The sequence below is a fragment of the Grampus griseus genome, assembly GCF_964374135.1.
Source record: "Grampus griseus genome assembly, chromosome: 11".
Classification (NCBI taxonomy): domain Eukaryota; kingdom Metazoa; phylum Chordata; class Mammalia; order Artiodactyla; family Delphinidae; genus Grampus; species Grampus griseus.
Window position 1 is genome coordinate 95711180 of NC_139005.1, and position 19232 is coordinate 95730411.

A 19232-nucleotide genomic window follows, 5' to 3' on the forward strand; every position below is an offset into this window, starting at 1 on the left:
GAGGTGGGGAGCTCTAGCCACAGCAGCCAGTGGGAGGTCAGGAGTGCAGGGGGTGGAGGGTAGAGAGGGCCTCTATGGAGTGGGCACTGAGAAAGCCTGTCTTCCCTACCCTCTTCTCCCCGCAGGTCCAGAGCATGGGCCTCCTGGCTGATCATAGCATGGCCCAGACCCTGCAGGCCTCCTTGGAGGGTCTTTCCCCCAGGGCCTCCACGGCCCAGCCGCCCCTACAGGACATGATGTATCCTTTCTTGCATCTGGGAGCTTTGACCTGAGCAGGGTCACCCAGGTAATGGGAAGCTATAACGTCATGCTTCAGGACAGAGAGTTGCACTGTCTACACCCTGTCTTCTACGGCAAGCAGGGGTCAGCGAGAAGAATTAACAGTGGTAGCAAGGACAATGACTTGCTCTGTTTATTAAGTTCCTACCGAGGGCCAGTCATGTTACATGCACTGTATCTAATCCTCACAGTAGCTACGAGTGTTAACACAGTTGTAACTTAGCTCAGAGAGGTTAAATGACGTGCCCAGAATCACACAGTGATAGCATCAGGATCTGACCCCAGACCTGACCATCTCCAAAGTCATATCACCAGACTCAGAAGGGAGGTAGTCCTTCCCCAGGAGCTTTGGAGAAAGTTGCCCAAGCCCGGTTGGCATAGATGCTGCCCTAAGCACAACACGGTGGGGGAGGGTGCTGGGTGACTGGCACATCCCTGAGAAAGCCTGGGGCTGTGGGCAGTGCTCACTGGCCCTCTGAGGGGTTGTTGGGGTGCTCCAGAGACCCTGTGGTCTGGAGGTGTGTGTGTGGCCTCCCTGGCTCTCCTCCTAACCCTTTCCATGGAACGTTCCCTGATGTATAGCAACTACCCAGCCCAGGTGTTCAGGTCCCAGTTTTAGAATCCATCCCACTCTTCTCAGGTGCACCTCTGCTCTTGTCTGTTTTTGCCTTTTTGGGCCCTGGAAGTGTGGTTCTCCCATGGCTGGCCCCACCTCTCTGCTATTCTCCTCTCATGTTTGCTGCTAGCTGCCTGGGAGGAGTGGCTGTATCCCTGTCCCACATCAGAGACTGATCTCAGGACCTGAAGGCCCAGAAACAGAACTGAGACCTGGAGAAGACAAAGTCAGGGCACACTGGTTTGGGGGAAATGGATGACAACTGCAGCCGTGCATCTGGAGCCATTTACTCCATTGTTGAAATAGGAAATAGTGATATACTCACATGCCTGTGTGGGCTCTCCAAAAACATTTCCCTTTGGACTTACCTTGGCTCCCTCCAGCTGGTTCCTCAGCCAGGATGGATGGCCTCAGGGAGAGAAGGGGAGGGATTTGTTCTGCTAACACCAGCTGGTTACCTCAGTTGAAGACGTCAGTCAGGCCATCCTTGGGGCAGAAGGGGCAGAGAAAGGCCATGTGTTTGGTGCTGCTGTGGTCCAAGTGCTCTAGGAAGTACTTTACCTGCTGCTTCACCTCAGGTGAAAGTGGAGAGAGGTACAATTTCCAGGCAAGGAAGGTGAGCAGGTCAAAACCTCAGCTTTCCTAGCTGAGGGAAACTGCCCAGCTCAGCTCTTCCCTGGCTAAAGTAGGTCCCCAGTGTTCCTTTCTGTCCTGGCCCTCCTCAGAGCGTGTATTTGTGCACACACGTCTTTCAATGTCTGCCCTCCACAACTGCCCGCACGTGTTCTGAGCTCAGCTCACCAGGGCCTTTAACTCCCTTCCTGCCTGTCTGCCAGGGCCCCGGTGCCTGTACTTGGCTAGCCCTTGGGTCTGGCTGGACTGACCCTACGCAAAACTGGGCTGAACTCCATCCTAATGATAGGACAGGGAAGGACCCCACGAACTTGGGTTAGAACTTGGTGGATCCGAGGGGCGAGCAGGGTATGCCCCAACTCTGCACTGCACGTTACTTAAAAAGAAAAAAGTGTTAGCCACGACCCACTAAACTGATCTTGACAACTGCAGTTTAAAAAACACTCAGCTGGTACGGCCCTGGTGGTCCACTGTCTAAGACTCCCCGCTCCCAATGCAGGGCGCCGGGGTTTGATCCCTGGTCAGGGAAGTAGATTCTCACATGCAACTAAACATCCCACGCGCCGCAGCTAAGACCCGGTGCAGCCAAATAAATATTAAAAAAAAAAAAAAAAAACAACTCAGCTAACGAAACAGTTTCGGGGAGGGCGCTGGGGAGGCCGCCCAGCCTGCAGGGGTCAGGGCCTCATTGCTGATGCGTCCGACACACACCGCAGGCTGACTATCTCCTCCAACCACACCTCAACGCGGCAAGTGCGCAAGCCGCCACGCAGGGTGGGCGGGACCGAACTCCCACGGACCTCGGGCAGGGCTAGCGCTGGAGCCTACTGGGCGGGGCCGGAAGTTAGGTCAAGGAGCGGCAGTCGCGGCCCGCGATCTTTGGGCGGGGGCGGCGCTTGGCAGTTCCTGCGAGGCTTCTGTGGGACACTGAGGTTCTGCGCCTCTGCCGGTCGTCTGCGGACCCTCGAGGCGAGGTGCACGCTGACTCCTGTCCGCCCGCCCACCCACCCGCCCGGCCTGGTAGGTGGGGGCGGGGGCGCCGGGCGGGCAGGCTCCCGTGGGGGGGGGGCGGGGGAGGGACCGAGGGCCCAGAACTGGCTGCACACGTTGGGGGTTGGGATTCGCGGACCCGGACGCCTCTTCTCATTAGACGCCTCTTCTCATTAGACGCCTCTTCTCATTAGCTCTTCCCGGAGCTCTAAAGGCTAGGGGCAGCGACCCTGGTCTCCGAGCCCGGGTTGCCGGCTCAGGATCCACCACCAAGCCACCTCTGCAGAATGGCCTCGGAGTCGTACGCCCAGCCGGGAAGAGCTCTGGGGACTCATGGGGCAGAGAGCGGGATTGAGAGGCGGATAAGTGGGAGTAACAGTAGAGACAGCAGGATCTGCCCCACGCAAGTCCGCTTTTTCGGCTTTCTTTTCCCACTTTTTCCTGCTTCAGTCATTACCGGCTGTCTGATTTCCCCTGACCCCAAGTTCTGCCTTAACCAGTGTTTGGTTCCCTTGAGTCTGGAGCGTGACGGTAGAAGGTAAGGGTTCTGGGTGAGCTTGAACTGTTTCTTCCCATTCTCTAGGCTTCAGTTGTCTCATCAGCGTGGGATGGGGGCGGTTCTCTGGTTGATCTGTGTGGGGTCTCACTGTCAATAATTGAGCATCTCTGGGACACACCTAGGTGTCCTAATAGAACAGTGGCCAGCTCTGAGATAGCCTGTGCTCATTAAGACTCTTGGTTTAGCCTGAGAACCCATGAGTGACTTTGGGCAGTCTCCTCCTTTTTCTGTGCTTTGGTCTCCACGTTGGTAAAATTGGGCAGCTATTATCTGAGTAGAGGCTGCCTCTGACTACTGTATTTAAGATTGCACTTTGCTGACTCCCTCTTATCTTTCTGTGCTTGTTTTACAACTTCATTGGTTTCTCTTAACCCTACTAGGGATGAAAGTACCAGTGTGCAGGGAATTTTGTTTGTCACTGCCGTATTCCCGGCTCTAGAACAGTGCTTGGAACGTGACAGGTACTCAGTAGGTAATTGGGGAATATTGCCTAGATAGGAACAGGTGGTTCCTAAGAGAATAACAGCTGTCTTATCCCAAGACTGTCTTGCCTCCCTTCCCAGCCTGCACCCCTTCTTCCTTTCTGATGACAGAAGTCAGGAAAGGTGGGAAGCCCCAGAAGTTTCACATCTCTGACTGCCTGGGCCTCCTGAGAGGCCAGGATGGGGAATTGAGAGGCAATGATATTGACCAGGCCCTCCTTCCTCAGGCACAGTGCCTCACCCAGCCTTCTGTCTCTGCAACAGGGAGATGACTTCCTTATCCGCATTTTGCAGTGAGGAAGATGAAGCTTAGAGAGGCTGAGCAATTTGCCCGAGGTCCCGAAGTCAGACAGAGCCAGAGCTCCAGTGCAGGGTTCCAGGCGTTGATCCCTGTTCTCTAAGTATCCCTGCCTTGCTGACTTTATCTTTCTCCCTCCCTCCTATCATCCCATGTCTTTATTTTGTGTCTGTTGGTCACTGGCCCTGGGCTAGGAACTGGGGATCCAGGGCTTCCCAAAGCTGGGTTCTTGGTGTTTGGAGGCTGTGTCATTATCAGGGGAAGTTGCTGTTCAACTCACTTTCTGTTTCATGTAACACCAAGCTCTGGGTCTCACCTTCTTTGTCTGGGTTACTCCCCTAGCTCCAGAGTCTTAGATATGGACCTTCTTCGGTTCCTGGCCTTCCTCTCTGTCCTGCTACTGTCTGGGACAGGAGTCACAGACACCCTGAGGACCTCCCTGGACCCGAGCCTGGAGATCTGTATCCTTTGGGATTGGAGGTATTTTTGAGGGGTCTATAAATGAGGTTCCTCTATACCCACAACCCCTTGGGAGATTCCAGGGATGGAGCAGAACCCCCTAATAGGAACAGGGGAGAAAAAGTAAGGTGCTCTAACCAGACCTTGTTCAAGTCAGTTCTGTTCTGAACCTCAGTTTCCCCATATGTTAAATTGAGAAGGCAAAGCATATATCTCAGAGCCATGAGGACTCTTGAGGATTGTACATGTGCCTCATTCTTTTTGGGTGAGACCCTGGCTGGAGACCAAGCCCTGGCATACTGGGCTGCCTACCCAAGGGCTGGGTCTTGAAAGAATAGAAACTCATAGAGAAGGGTGGGGGGCACCCCAGGCAGAGTATACAGTGTGAGCAGAGGGGTGGAGGTTCTGGGAGCAGTGAGTGGCTGTAGGAGACTGGGGAAAGACCACGGGGAGGGGAGGGCAGGAGCCAGGTCCTGAGGGTTGTATTCAGTTTGTCGGGTGTGGAATCCTCTGTGAAGTGGATGAATGATATGTTGCAGGATTCATATGCTTCTCGGAGAGTGTATTCGTTCCCTGGGGAGTCCCAGGCATGCACATCTATGCCCCTGGCAGAGACTTGCTGGCCAGGGTGGGCCCTCTCTATCGGGACCACTGGATTATCCAGGCAGGAGAACTGGTGCCAGTTCCTTAACTTAATGCTGCTCAGACAAGAAGATGTTTGAGGTGAAGCGGCGGGAGCAGCTGTTGGCGCTGAAAAACCTAGCACAGCTGAATGATGTCCACCAGCAGTACAAGATCCTTGATGTCATGCTCAAGGGACTCTTTAAGGTGCATGCAGGCAGGGGGCAGCTCATGGCAGGCCTGGTCTTTGATCTGGACACTGATGGATGCGTAGGAGTTCCCCAAGGGGATGGTGTTCAATGAGGGGGAAGCGCATGCACAGAAGATTTTTTTTTATATATAATTAATTTATTTTATTATTTATTTATTTTGGAGTATGTTGGGTCTTCGTTGCTATGCACGGTCTTTCTCTAGTTGCAGTGAGCAGGGGCTGCTCTTCATTGCAGTGCACAGGCTTCTTATTGCGGTACCTTCTCTTGTTGCAGAGCACGGGCTCTAGAGCACAGTCTTCAGTAGTTGTGGCACGCGGGCTCAGTAGTTGCGGCTCGTGGGCTCTAGAGCGCAGGCTTAGTAGTTGTGGCGCACGGGCTTAGTTGCTCCGTGGCATGTGGGATCTTCCTGGACCAGGGCTCGAACCCGTGTCCGCTGCGTTGGCAGGCAGGTTCTTAACCACTGTGCCACCAGGGAAGCCCCTCACAGAAGATTTGAAGTAGGGTTGAAGTAAATGGGGCTGGGGCCGGTCTGGGAAGACCTTTTCAAAGCCACTCAGCCCAGGTGGGGTTCCCTCAGGTGCTGGAGGACTCCCGGACAGTGCTCATTGCTGCAGATGTGCTCCCAGATGGGCCCTTCCCCCAGGACGAGAAACTGAAGGATGGTATGGTCTTCCCAATCTCTCCCTCTCCTCTTCCCCACTCCATCCTTGATCTTCTCTAGCTGCTCCTTCCCTCTTGTTCTTGTCACTCTTTTCTCTCTCTGGAAGTACCCTCTTGTGGCACCTTCCAAGGAGTCTCTTTGGGTAGTTGGGCACTTAGTATATGATTCTCCGAGTGTTTCTCGGCTCGTTTCAGAGCCAGTTTCTGTGTCCCTGACACATATATTCTGTCGTGTGGTTAGGTGTTTGAGATGGGGGAACTAGGGAGGAGGCTTTGCCCACTTCCCCTCCAGAAATCCTTGCCTTCACCACCCTGACCCTCCTGGTAGAGATGGCAAGGGTGGTTCCCATTTATAGGAGAAAGAACTGAGGCCTTTTGAAGTGACTGGCCCATGGGAGCAGTTACCTTCACTCTTTACTACTGTTCTAAAAGCTTCAACCCCCTTAAATCCTTTTTGAGACAAGGTGAGACCAACATAGATAAATAAAAGAATATTTTGAATCCCTTCATCTCCTTTTCCAAGAATTTCTCTTCAGTGGTAATTTCTCCCCATTAACTGGTTACATTCTAACAGTAGAGTTTGTTAGGTCGCACTGTCTGAGACAGGACGGAAGGAGCTTTTACGTATTGAATGTTGGGCACGTTACAAATATCTCTAATCTCCATGATAACTGAGGAAGGCACTATTCCCTCCAGTTTCCACGTGAAAGAGGACAGGCGGTTTGCCTGGCTCTTACCTGTAAACCAAGCGAACTCCTGAGTTCTTTGCGGTTCAAGATCGTTCTGAAGCCCAGGGGTCCCTGCCCCACTTGTCTCAGACCCAACCTGGCATATCTTTGTAGGAGTCTGCTTATCTCTGTGTGGCCTGGCCAGTGCTGGTGAGCGCTGCCTGGGCCTTATCTATAGGGGTCACTCAAACAGGGGCTGCCACCAGGGCTGGGTGTATAGTTACTATTCTTCATGCTAGCCTGGGTTCGGGGACCTGCCACCATAATGGACACTAAACTCAGTCTAAACTGATTTGTTGACTAGAAGAAGGATATTGGTGGGAAAACTGACCAAATTCAAATTAGGTCTGTGGGTTGATTAATAGTATTGTATCAATGTTAATTTCCTGGTTTAGATAGTTGTGCAATGGTTATGTAAGATGATAACATTAGAGGAAGGCCAGTGAAGGAATTTTGTGGTGTATTATGTAAGTCTAAAATTATTTCAAAATAAGAACTTAAGCATTTAAAATAAAATTGGGCATACGCTAAAAAGAAAACAAACCCTGATGTGTTCCCTGGCCATCCTAACAGAACTGACCCCTCACAGACACTGTAGTTGTGTTAACAAAAGGGCCCAGCTCTGGACATTAGGATACCAAGTTGGGGAGGTTAGGCCCAGCGAAGCCTCATGGGCTGCATATGCCTCCATGTGCAAAATGACACCCACCTCTCTGGTCCCCATGGCAAACGAGTTTTCTGAGCTGTGAGATACAGGGGAAAGAGCATGTCCTTTGGAGTCAGCCCTGGGTTTGCAGCCCAGGTTTGCTACTCACGAGCCGTCAGCTTCAGTTTCCCATGTGAGAAATGGGAATAGCAGACACATCTCCTTCTAAAGGTGGTTTTGATGATTCAGTGACCTGGTAGACATAAAGCCCTTAGCATGCACTGTACATGTGGTCAGCAGCCTGTGGGCCTCAGGCACCGTTCCCCTTCTCTGATTAGTGGGCTTGCCTCTGTTCTCTGGAGGGTGCGTAGGGCTGGCCAGGAGGGCTGTAGAAGGGCATCTCCCCTGGCCACTCATCAGGGTCCTCTCACCAGCTTTCTCCCAAGTGGTGGAGAACACAGCCTTCTTCGGTGATGTGGTGCTGCGCTTCCCAAGGATCGTGCACCACTGCTTTGACCACAACTCCAACTGGAACCTCCTCATCCGCTGGGGCATCAGCTTCTGCAACCAGTCGGGCGTCTTTGACCAGGGCCCCCACTCGCCCATCCTCCGCCTGGTAAGGACTGGGGTGGAGGAGGTCCGGGAGCCCTCTGTCTGGTGGTATGCTGTGAGCCACGCATCTGCCTTTAGTGAGGCCTGAATGTCAGCCTTTGGTTGCGTTTTCTGTGATAAGCCTTGGGCCACCTTGAGGTGCCCTTTCATGGGGTTCTATGCTGACCTGGGTCCCTAGGGGTCACCACCTGGCCCACATTTGTTCAGGCCTCGAAGGGGGTGGCCCTTGGGTGAGCAGGAGGCAGGAGAAGGCAGAGGATGACTAGCTTTTCCTCATCCGCAGATGGCCCAGGAGCTGGGAATCAGCGAGAAAGACTCTGACTTCCAGAACCCATTTAAAGTAGACCACACAGAGGTGAGCTGCTGGGACCTGTGGCCATGTCTGCTTGGCCTCTGCTGAGCCCTGGGAGGCCAGGGCCTGCAGGGGCTGGGGCACCTAGAGTGGAGTGTGAGGGCTTTGGACTTGGAGCCAGAAGTGCCTGGGTCTGGGCCTGAGTATCACTCGCTCACTGGTACCTTTGGGCAAGCTGCTGGCCCTGTCTTAGCCTCAGCTCCCTGTCTGTCCATGCGGTGTGGACCTCAGGTGTGAGGGCCAGTCAGAGGCTATGAACACATCCATCCCAGTGTACGGTAGGCACTGTGCCCATCAGGCGAATGTCAGGGAAGCCATGGGAGGTCAGGCCATGCTTCTCTGCCCTTGAGCCTCTGAGCACCCAGCCAGGCTTCTGTCCCACATTCCTGCACATGTTCTCCTCCTAGGGGCTGAGGTGGGCTCTGAGAGCTGGAGGCTGCAGGGGAAGCATGACAGATACGGACACACAGTAGAGGGGAGGAAGAGATCAGAGGTGGCAGGGCAGGGCCTGAGCGGCAGGGAGGAAGGGCCAGAGCACTGTACCCCTCAAATCACAAGCTCTCCTCAGGTGTAGGGAGGGACCTCTGAAGGTTTAGGATTTTGCTGCTGTTTTATGGATGCTGACAGGTTAGAGACATCAGAGTTTATTGCAGCAAAAGCAGTTGCTGTTGGCCTGGTCATGTGGGTTTCCCGTATTCCCCAAGTCCCAGGAGGGTGACACAGAGGGGCCCAGGCAAATGCCACCCATGCAGTGGGTTTGCATCAAGTCTAGAAGCACCAAGCTTGGGAAATTCACCACCTTTATAATGAACAGAAGAAAACCAAGTCTTTGCAGGCAGACATCACCTCATCCTTCATGGTTGCTTTCTGCAAACACAACCTGAGAAATGGCCCAGGTACAGAGTGGTCTGGTGTACCAGCAAGAATGTGCAGGGCGTTGGAGATCACCTCCCCACGGTCCATCCATCAGCCCTACGTGTCTTGGCTTAACTCACATTTCTACAGGAATGTCCTATTCCATGATTCATCTGATCAGTAGAGACTAGGACCACGTTTGTTCAGCTTGTCTCAGACTCCTGTCAGTAGGACTCTAAGCAGCAGGATGAGGCCACACGCAGTGTTGATCTCAACCATATGCTCCAGGGTCCTGGACTTAGCCAGCTCTGATAAGTCCTGGGGGGCGGGGGCAGTAGGTCTTACATTCGAAAATCAGCACGCCGTCTAAGACCAATCTATCATCTGTTACCACCCATACAAGGGTTTCGACTGAGCTGCTGATCTTTGATGCCATTGCCAGTGATTATAGGGGCAAGAGATAGACCCAAAGCAACGCTCATCCCCAGTGGAGAGGCATTCTGCGGCCCACTGTCTCCTACATGTTACCACTTGATTTGGGTCACCATTGCATTGTTTGGCTGAGCTCTGGAGGCAGTGTTGCTGCTGAGTTGCAGCCTCGGTTGCCCTACATGGCATAACCAGGGTCACTCAGGGATCAGGAGAAGCAGATGGATTTGTATGTCAGATTGAAACAAGGTTGTTCTGGTCTGTGTGTCTACACAGGGTTACTTTGGGAGCTGCCTTGGATGGTATCAGACACAGCAGAATAGTTCAGGACTGACTGCGTCTATGTGAATTTTCCCATCACGTGGTTGAGAATGACACACTGGACAGCTGGTCTGACTCTCAACTGCAGCTGCCGCTTGGCTTGGGTGGACCCTAGGATTGTTTTGCCAGGCGGCAGTGCTGGATCTAAAGGACAAAGAGGATTAATTGTTCCACACACCTCCTGGGATCTAAGGCACTCCCTCCCCAGATTATTGGTACAAAATCAACATGTCACATCCCAGGACCTATAATTTCACTTTTCTCCAATTATTCCCTACTTTCACCTAGACTTTTTGTTCAGAAGGGTCATATGTGAGTGGGACAAGGGCATTTTTGCAAGATTTCTACAGACACATATCTCCCATCTTGGCCCACATGGGCCACTACAGGGAGACGTGGCAAGGAGCGTACTGAACCAAGTGGTCATTATTCTTTTTTTTTTTTTTTGGCCGTGCCACGCAGCATTCAGGATCTTAGTTCTCCAACCAGGGATCGAACCCGTGCTCCCTGCAGTGGAAGCGTGGAGTCTTAACCACTGGACCGCCAGGGAAAGTCCCTCAAGTGGTCATTATTCTAACGATCTTGGGCCATACTGTTCCAACCAGGGACTCTAGGTAGCTGAACCAGAAATACGGAGTCCTCTGCTTTGTGTCAGTCCATGGTGGTGAGAGTATTGCCACACTTAGTACAATGATGCATGTAGGTGGCAGTGCCAGTCAACTGGGCTGTGTAGGCTTGATCAGCCTTTTGATTCTGGTTGGTCTCATCAGAGAATTGGCTATGAGCATCTAAGCGAGTGGCCCAGACTGCCCCATTGTCAACCACAGTTTGTTTCCACAGTTCATGGCCCCCCAGGAGGGATGGCCATCTTTGATCTGCCAGTTTGTAGCCTGCTCATTTGGCAGACCAGATGGCTAGGACACTGACAACAGTCAGTAAGAATACAGCATGCCTGGTCATTAGGAATATTGTCTAGGCAAGAGTGACGGCTTTTAATTCAGATTGTTGTCTTACTAGCCTTTATGGCAGTTGGTCTTCCAGTGTCATCCCTGGGGCCAGATGGCTGCTGCTGCCCGTGGTCACCTGTGCCGAGGGTTCCCAAAGCCGCCCCAAGGTTGATGACTCGCTAGGAGGACTCACAGGACTCAGTGTGTACGTGTACTCGAGGCTATGATTTATTACAGTGAAAGGATCCACAGTAGAATCAGCAAAGGGAAAATGCTTCTTGGGTGAAGTCTAAGGGAAACCAGATACAAGCTTCCACGAGTCTCTCCCAGTGAAGTCACACAGGACACAATTTATTCCCCCAGCAACAGGTTATAAAAATACGTGTGAAAAGTTGTCTATCAGGAGAGCCTGTTAAAGACTCAGTGCCCAGAGTTTTTACTGGGAACTGGTCACGTAGGCACCCTCTGCCTAGCACATACCAAATTCCAGACTCCAGAAGGAAAGTGGGTGTTTAGCATAAACCACATTTTTGCACAGTTTAGGTGCAGTGAGCCACTCTTACCAGTTAGGGTGATGGGAATCCCTCCCAGAAACCAAGTTCCCAGACACCAGCCAAGGACCAACCTTGGAAGCAAGCCTTCTAAAAGATAGCAGTGAGGCCAGCTATGTTAACTCTTCTGCACAGCACCATTAGCTCTTCATTTAGGTGAACAATCAGAGGACAGACCTGACTATTCAGAGGAACCTCTGACTCGAGGGCCATGTTGAACTAGTGGCTTTGCTTCAGGTGACGGAGTGGGGGATATGGTTTTCCACACTAGCGTAGCTGCCTCCCCTTCATGTAAAACCAAGATGACACATCCTTCAAGGTTGCTTGCTGCAGTCACAACCCTGATAAATGGCCTGGGTAAGAACAGTCAGGACTGGGTTCTTGGTTACACGGCAAGAACATGCAGGGATGCTCAAGGCCATGGCAGATTGCCTTTCCCAATGAGGGGGCTCCCGTGGAGATGCTTTTTTTGCTGTGTCACTGGCTCTTCTTGCCCTGCAGATCATGAATGCCTCTCACACACGAGGAGGGTGAGAGCATGGGGCACTGAGAGAATGGGCTCCAGGGTAGATGTAATTTAGCTTCATCATAATGTGCTCTGCTTGGGCATACCTCAGAAGCAACATACTTTCCTTTTATTGGCTGGGGACGGTCCCAAGATTTTACTCAACTTTTTGGTATCCCGTGTGGACCTGTCCACCAGCAACAGTCCAGGTTTGCTCCGCTCACCTTGGGCATTCTCTCCATACCAGTGGGCGTTCCGGGAGTCCCCTCCTACTACATACCCATCACTAGAGCTAACTTGTCTCAGGCTTCGTGCTGGCCACTGTCCCAGTCCAGAGGGAGCTGGCCCTCTCCCTGCTCTGGCCCTCTCCCTGCTCTGAAGATGCTCACCGTCTGTTGGGGAAGGTAGCAGAGAAACACAGTCCCAATCTAGCATGATCTCTGTACCAGTGCAAGAGGGAAGGACCCATGCGAGGGAGCCTATGGAAGTAGGGGGTGGAGGCTCTGGCATAAGTAAGAAGTGCGGGGTTGACCAACTCAGGGAAGATCTTCCCAGGCAGAGGGACCAGCTTGCACAAAGGCTCAGAGGCATAGCACATGCATTTGTTCAACGTTTAGTGAGTATCTACTGAATCCCAGCCACTAGAGAAGCGTTCTAGCTCTGCCCTCCTGGGAATGGCATTCTAGTTGTAGGAGATAGACAGTCAATAAAAAATATATGATAGGTGGTGATAAGGGCTACGGAGAAAAACAGAGGAACGTGGTTAAGGAATTCCAGGGGTAACATGGGTGTACAGTTGCTATTTCACATGACTTGGACACAGAAGGTTCTTACTGCAAAGACGTGAAACAGCAAGGGAGCCAGCTCTGTCTCTGGGGAAGAACATTCCAGGCTGAAGGAGCAGCAAGTGCAAAGGCCCTGAATTGGAAGCATATTTGGAAGGGTGGGGAGTGTGAGAGGGGGTGAGGTCAGAGTTGTAGTCCAGAGCACAGGACCCTTGCATGTCTTCTCAAGGGCTTTGGCTCCAAGACACATAGGAGCAGGGTGAGGGTCTCTGACTTATCCTTTTAAAGGATCAGCCTGGCTGCTGTGTGGAGAATAGTGAGGGGGACCAGGGAGGAGACGGATACTGGTAAGGAGGATGCTGTGCTTGTCTATTTGGGAATTAATGGTGGCTTGAACCAGGGTGACAACAATGGTGCTGGCAAGGAATGGTCAGATTTTGGTTGTTTTGAAGGCAGAGCCAATAAAATTCACTAAGGAAGCAGATCTGGAGTGAAAGAGCTGCATTAAGGATGACTCGACGATTTTTTACCTGAGTGTGTGGAAGAATGGGACTGCCATTTCTAAAATGGGCAGACTGGTGGGACAAGGTCGAGGGCTGGATCGGGGATCAAGGCCTCGTTTCTGGACCTGATGGGCATCTGAATGAAGATGTCAAGGAGGCGACTGGGTATATGACTGGGTTTCAGGGGAGAGCTTAAAGCTAGAGCTGCAAATGTGAGAGTAGCAGGGGGGCAGGGCAGGTATAGCAGTGGTCTGAGGCCTGAGGCCTGAGATGTGCCTGCACTTAGAGACGGGAGAATGAGGAGGAACTCGCAGAGCACCCCAAGACGGATCAGTCAGTGCTAGGGTAGCAAACCCAAGAGGGAATAATTTCCCAGAGGCCGTGTGAGGAAAGTGACAAGAAGGAGGAAGTGATCTTCCTGTCAGATGCTGCTGGAGGGTCAAGGAAGATGAGGCTGAGAATCAGCCACTGGATTTAGCAGCATGGAGACATGCCATCAGAGATCTCAGTAAAAGCTGTTTTGGTTGAGTGGTGGGGACAAAAGACTGAGTTTGGAGAAAATGAGAGGAAAGGAAGTGGACGCATCCCATCAAGTACGGGTGACGCTTTTGAAGAGTTTTTCTTTTTTTTTTATGTTTCAGGTGTACAGCATAGTGATTCAGTTTTTTTTTTTTAATTAATTTATTTTTATTTTTGGTTGTGTTGGGTCTTTGTTGCTGCATGCAGGCTTTCTCTAGTTGTGGCGAGCAGGGGCTACGCTTGGTTGCGGTGCGCAGGCTTCTCACGGTGGTGGCTTCTCTTGTTGCGGAGCACGGGCTCTAGGCATGCGGGCTTCAGTAGTTGTGGCTCGCGGGCTCTAGAGCACAGGCTCAGTAGTTGTGGCGCACGGGCTTAGTTGTTCCGCGGCATGTGGGATCTTCCCGGACCAGAGCTCGAATCTGCGTCCCCTGCATTGGCAGGTGGATTCTTAACCACTGCGCCACCAGGGAAGCCTGTGATGCCGTATTTTTACAGACTATACTCCATTAAAAGTTATTACAAGATGATGGCTATAATTCCCGATGTTGTACAGTATATCCTTGTCGCTTATGATAAAGGTTTTGTTTTCAAGGGGAACAGATCAACGGGAGACTAGCTGGAGGAGGGTGTGGGTTCCAGGGTAAAGTTTAGTGTGATGGGAGAGACTACAGCACGTTTGCATGTTGATGGGACCCCCCAACCTATTAGGGAGGAAGAACCGATGGTGCAGGGGTAGGAGAGTTGCTGGAGCCTCATCCCTGAGGAAGGGAGGGGGGAGAGGAGAGCTGGTGCCCGGCGTGGGGGGGGGCGTGGCCTAGCTTGGAAGAGCAGTGTGGGCACAGCAGCAAGTGGGTTGGTGGGTATGGTGGTGGGAGCTTGCGGAAGTTGTCTTCTGAGTGTTTCCATTCTCTTTGGAACAGGAAGCAAGGTCATGGGCTGCGAGTGAGGAGGGGAGGAGTGATGGAGGTTCTAGGAGAAGGTGTGTCTAGGAGAGCAGGAGAGTGAGTAGACCAGGGAAACATTCTGGATTGTCAGGCAGCACGAAGGGTCCACTCGAGGTTAGCATCAGAACTTAAAGTAGGCATTAGCCAGATCTAGCGGGGAGGAGATCCAGGAAAGGGATAGGCATTGTTTCTCTTCTGATCCACCTAGCTGGGGCTGGTGGGGCCAGGATCTCTTGACTTGTCCTTCCCCAAGCCGGAGCCAAGAGTGTGGAGTCCTCTGTGGCTTGAGGGGTCTCCCAGCTCCTCCTTCCTCCCAAGAGGATCAGAATTAACTTGTAGGGATAGGAGGCAGAGTGTGATAAGGAAAGCACTGGTCAGGGAAGTGGGAGGCCTGGGGGCTAGCCCCAGTTGGGGCTAGCTGTGTGACTTGAGCAGATCACTTACCCTCTCTGGGCTGCACTTCTCTGGCTTCATCCCATCTTCCAGACTTGTGGTTCAGTCTAACATGGTAGGTGGATTACTCCACAAGGTGGAGCTCCTAATTTGTTTTTAACATCTACCTTGATCAGACATTTATCAGATTTATCGTATGAACAAATAAAATGGGTGTATCTCACAACAAGGTTACCTGAGTTTTGGGTACTATCGTATCTCATATTCTAACGTTATTCATTCATTCATTTAAAAAATACATGCTAAGTGCCATCTATAAGCCCAGCAGGCCCTGCACTGGGGGCTTGTGGCTCAGTGAGCAGCATCCGACACAATCTGCCTGTCCTCGTGGAGAGTGTGGTCCAGTGGGGGCAACAGGCACGAAGCAGGTGGTCACAGAGGCAGCTGGTGGCAGGGGAGAAGCACTGAGAAGGAAACAGAGGAGGCAGCCCCAGCCGGGAGCCAGGGCAGGTCCCCAAGGACGGTGACAGCTGAGCTGGAGCTAATGTGGCAGAGGGGGTGGGGGCTGGGAAGAGCCACAGCACGTGCAGAGGCCTGGAAATGGGAGTGAAGGAGCCCAGGGACCAGAAGTGAGGGAGGAGGAGAGGGGGGCAGGGTGGACCTGCAGATGCAGCTGTGTGAAACCTTGTCCTGAGAGTAATGGAGAGTCGTGGAAGGGTTTAAGCAGGAGTCAGACTTACATTTTGAAAGTAGCTAACTGCAGTGAGGAGAATGGCTTAAGAGGGGCCAAAGAGGGTGTGGAGAGACCCTGGGAGATGCCCAGATTTATCAGGAGGGCGGTGGGGGAGGTGATGGGGGTAGCAGTAGGATAGGCGAGACAGAGAGAAGTAGATGGGTTTGAGACTTAGGGGGTAAAATGGGCCAGGCCTTGGCAATGGACTGTGAGGGGTAGGGGTGGGGGTGGGGGCAATGCTTGGTCTCTGCCCTGCTTGCCTCGACTGGGTTGTGGGGCACTGCTGTTCATGAGGACAGAGACTCTGGAAGGGGACTGGGTTTTGGGGAGATGGAGCCATGCTGGGCTTGGGGCACGTTTGCACATTAGTGGAGGTGTCAGACAGGCATTTAGATAGGGAGATGCACATTTGAGTGGTAACTGACCATAGAGGTGGAACGGAAGCCCTGTGGTCAGATGAGCCAGTCTGGAGAGTGGGGGAAGAAGAGCAGAGGGCCTGGGGAGGACCCCGGCTGAAGTCCTCATCCTCCTGCCCAGCTCGCCCTGTGTTCCCATCTCCTCACTGGGTACCACCGTGCATCCACTGTGGAAGCCACGAGTCTGGGCACCACTGTTGTCGTCTTTCCACCTCTTTCAGGCTCTGCCGGTTTAACCTCTGGCCCACCTGCTTCCCGTACACTCCCTTGCCTAGACATTGCAACTTGTTCGCAAGTGGCAGGACCCCTGTTGTCTTACTCTTGCCGGCTGCCATCTCTTCCTCGGGGTTCTGGGAGTCTGTGGTGGTCTTCGGCACTCAGCCCCTTCACCCTGAGTGGAGTCTTTCTGTTGTTTCTCAGATGCGCCATGTAGGTTCAGCACCTGTCCCTCTGCCTGGAATGTACTCGTCCCTCGTCCTGTTTGCTTGGCAAGCTCCTGCTTATCTTCCAAGACCCGCTCAGCAGTTTCCCCAAGCCCATTTAACTATCTCCATGTCTGCGGGCTGCCCGAGGGCAGGGCCTGTGTCTCAGTGACCTTCCTGTCCCCACAGCAGCCTAGCTCAGAGGGAACTCTTTGCTGCCAGCAGACTTAATCAGACCACTCTGTTCTTCCCCTCAGTTCAGCACCAGCACTGACCCTTTCCAGAAGGCCCTGAGAGGAGAGGAGAAACGCCGGAAGAAAGAGGAGAAGCGGAAAGAGATCCGAAAAGGCCCTCGGATCTCAAGATCCCAGTCCGAGTTATAGCCCTGGAGCAGCCCAGGGCTCAGGGGGCCAGGAGGAGGCCAGTCGGGAGGAAGAGGAGAATGCAGCGGTATGACTGGTGGTGAGAGCTGGCCCCTGTGAGAGGGGAGGCCGAGTTTGCTCAGACCCCTGGAGCCGGCTCTGAGCCCCAGCTGAAGGGACTGGGCCGCAGAGGGCTGCATTTCTCCCCAGGGACCTTCCTGGAGGGGTGCCAAGGGAGCCTTCAGAGGGCGCTGCAGACCTAACCCTGTAGAGACGCTGGGGGGAGCAGGAGGGATCCTGGGCTGGACTCTCCCGCTGGGTTAGGACCGCTGGCCGGCTGGCTGCTGCCCTTCCTGGCGAGGCAGCAGAGCTAGGCTCTGAGCCATGTGTGGAGGTGTCATGCCTGCTGCTGGCCCCACTGTGTCACCGAGTTGCCTGGCACAGTTGTCCCCTGCAGAGACAATAAAAGCCAGCAAATGCTCTGGGCTAGCAGGTTGGTTTGGGCCCCAGGGAGCCTCTCCATGGGGCAGGTGAGAGGGGCCTGGGTCAGGGGATAGGGGGCCCTCAGATGTAGAGACCACCTTAGAGGATATTCCTCCTCCTCAGAGGAGCCTCAAGCCCTGGCGGGGCAGCAAAGCAGGGGCTTGGCTTTGACCTCCAGTTCCCTTCTCAGCACTGTCATGGACAAGGGATCAGTGTTGAGAAGGGACCGGAAGTATCCTGGGAGGGTGTTTAGCCCAAGACAGCCTTGGAGCAGCGTGATCTCTGTCCTCAGGTATCCAGGGAAGTCATTGAGCAGGCTCGGGGAAGAAGCAACTTGTCCTCTCTGGCAGCGCAGGGAGACCATAGCCTGCGGGTGGGGGCTCTTGGGGGACAGGCTGCAGCTCTGCAGGAGGCTGTGCTTTGTAATGGTAGGGCTACTCCAAGCTGGATTGATCAGATAGCAAGCTCCCTGTGTCAGGAGGTGTGTAAGAAAAGACCAGGGCCATGGAGCAGGGAAGCTGCAGAGGGAGTTAGGCCCTGAGTGGGCTGCCGCCCTTGTCATATCCCTTCCAGGCAGAGAAGGGAGGGGCTCTGGGGGGAATTCTAGCTCTGTCTCTTTGACTTTGCCAAGCCAGGGGAGAGACACACAACTGTCCCCAACTCTCTACCACTAACAGTGCCCAAGGGAGACCCAGGGTCTTAGCCCATCAGACTTGCGGAGTGACCCTGGCCCACCCCTTACCTGTGCTGTGGCTTCATTGGTGTAATGAATTTGATAATGTCTGAACCGTCTGGCCAGCCCTAAACTGCTTCTCTGAGGTTGGGGCCTGGCTTCTCAGTGACAAGAGCCCTTCTCTGATGGTTCTTTGGTCATCCCGTAGATTTGCTGAGCACCCACTATATGCACAGCCAAAGAGAGGAGCCCAGTCTTAACTTGTGTTCACCTCTGTCCCATTTAGCATCTTTATCCTCCTGGGTTCTTCCTTCTATACCTTCACTTCTCACCATCTTGGTTGATCCCTTCCTCTCCACCCTCCAGTGGGCCCAAGTTTTCCCATCTGACACCTTCAAAGGTACAAACAGAACCACTCTGCTCTCTTCCCCGGGCAGCTCCAGCTGGGAGCTATGGGAACAGCTGCAGAGTGGGAGGCACTGTGCCCATTTACCTGATCTCCTGGTACTCAGGTAGCCCTCTGCAGAGGGTTACTGAGGCTCTGGGATGGGAAGGCATTGGACCAAAGTGAAAGTGAGTCATATGGTATGCCAGCAGACAGTCACCCCCCACTGTGGGGAGCCCTGTGAGAGCCACTGAATGGTGGAGTTGCAGGTGGCACTGTCCAGCTCAGTGCCTAGTCCAGAGCAGGGCAGCAGGGTTTAGTTTTCTGTTTCAGGGTGAGACTAGTATAATCTATACCAACCCTCCTGCATGTAAACAATGAAAAGGACTTTCTTGTCTTTTTTCCCCCCAAATAAGGTACTTTATTTATTATGTTATATATGTTAATTATCAAAAGTAATTTAAGTAATACTGAAATACCAAGAAAAAAGTAAAATTCACCCTAAATCCCACCATTCCCATAACCATCACTGACACTCAGCTCTTGGGCCTTCCATCCTTTTTGTCCTTCATGTGATACACAGATCACGTGTAACTTCAGTTACAGTAGCTACCTTGTATGGGCACTGTGTGTCAGGACTTATTCCAAGTGCTGGCTTGCATCAGCTCCTTCTGCCTCAGGGCCTTTGTGTGTGTTGTGTGTTCCCCTAGCTATGCCAGATGCAGTTCCCTCCTCATAATTTTAGGTTTTGTCTTAAATATCAGTGCCTGTTTTCTTCATCAGACTGGAAGCTCTCAGAGGGCAGGAACTGTCTCTCTGCCTGCCACAGAAATGTTCAATAAATATTGTCAAATGAGTG

General features: G+C 52.8%; 2 protein-coding genes across 2 annotated transcripts in view; both read left to right on the forward strand.

The window, feature by feature from the left end:
• Positions 1-1071, forward strand: part of MEI1 (meiotic double-stranded break formation protein 1) — a gene marked incomplete at both ends in the record, with an annotated part of 63949 nt that extends 62878 nt beyond the window's left edge. Inside the window, 2 exons of the mRNA XM_082666865.1 lie at positions 126-238; positions 1026-1071. Of these exons, the coding sequence (XP_082522991.1) occupies positions 126-238; positions 1026-1071 (159 nt within the window). The remainder of the gene's footprint in view (positions 1-125; positions 239-1025) is intronic.
• Positions 1072-4205: 3134 nt separating this feature from the next.
• Positions 4206-19196, forward strand: CCDC134 (coiled-coil domain containing 134). The gene is made up of 6 exons (XM_082666744.1): positions 4206-4318; positions 5023-5144; positions 5727-5811; positions 7618-7799; positions 8079-8150; positions 16728-19196. The coding sequence occupies exons 1-6, from the start codon at positions 4216-4218 to the stop codon at positions 16851-16853; spliced, it is 690 nt and encodes a 229-aa protein (XP_082522870.1). The 5' UTR covers positions 4206-4215; the 3' UTR covers positions 16854-19196.
• Positions 19197-19232: the final 36 nt, after the last annotated feature.

Excerpts from the sequence above, each read along its gene's own strand:
- CCDC134 (XM_082666744.1), top strand. The coding sequence starts at position 4,216 with ATGGACCTTCTTCGGTTCCTGGCCTTCCTCTCTGTCCTGCTACTGTCT. Across the intron at positions 4,319-5,022 it reads GGACCCGAGCCTGGAGATCT|ACAAGAAGATGTTTGAGGTG; the intron begins GTATCCTTTGGG and ends AATGCTGCTCAG. Across the intron at positions 8,151-16,727 it reads TTAAAGTAGACCACACAGAG|TTCAGCACCAGCACTGACCC; the intron begins GTGAGCTGCTGG and ends TCTTCCCCTCAG.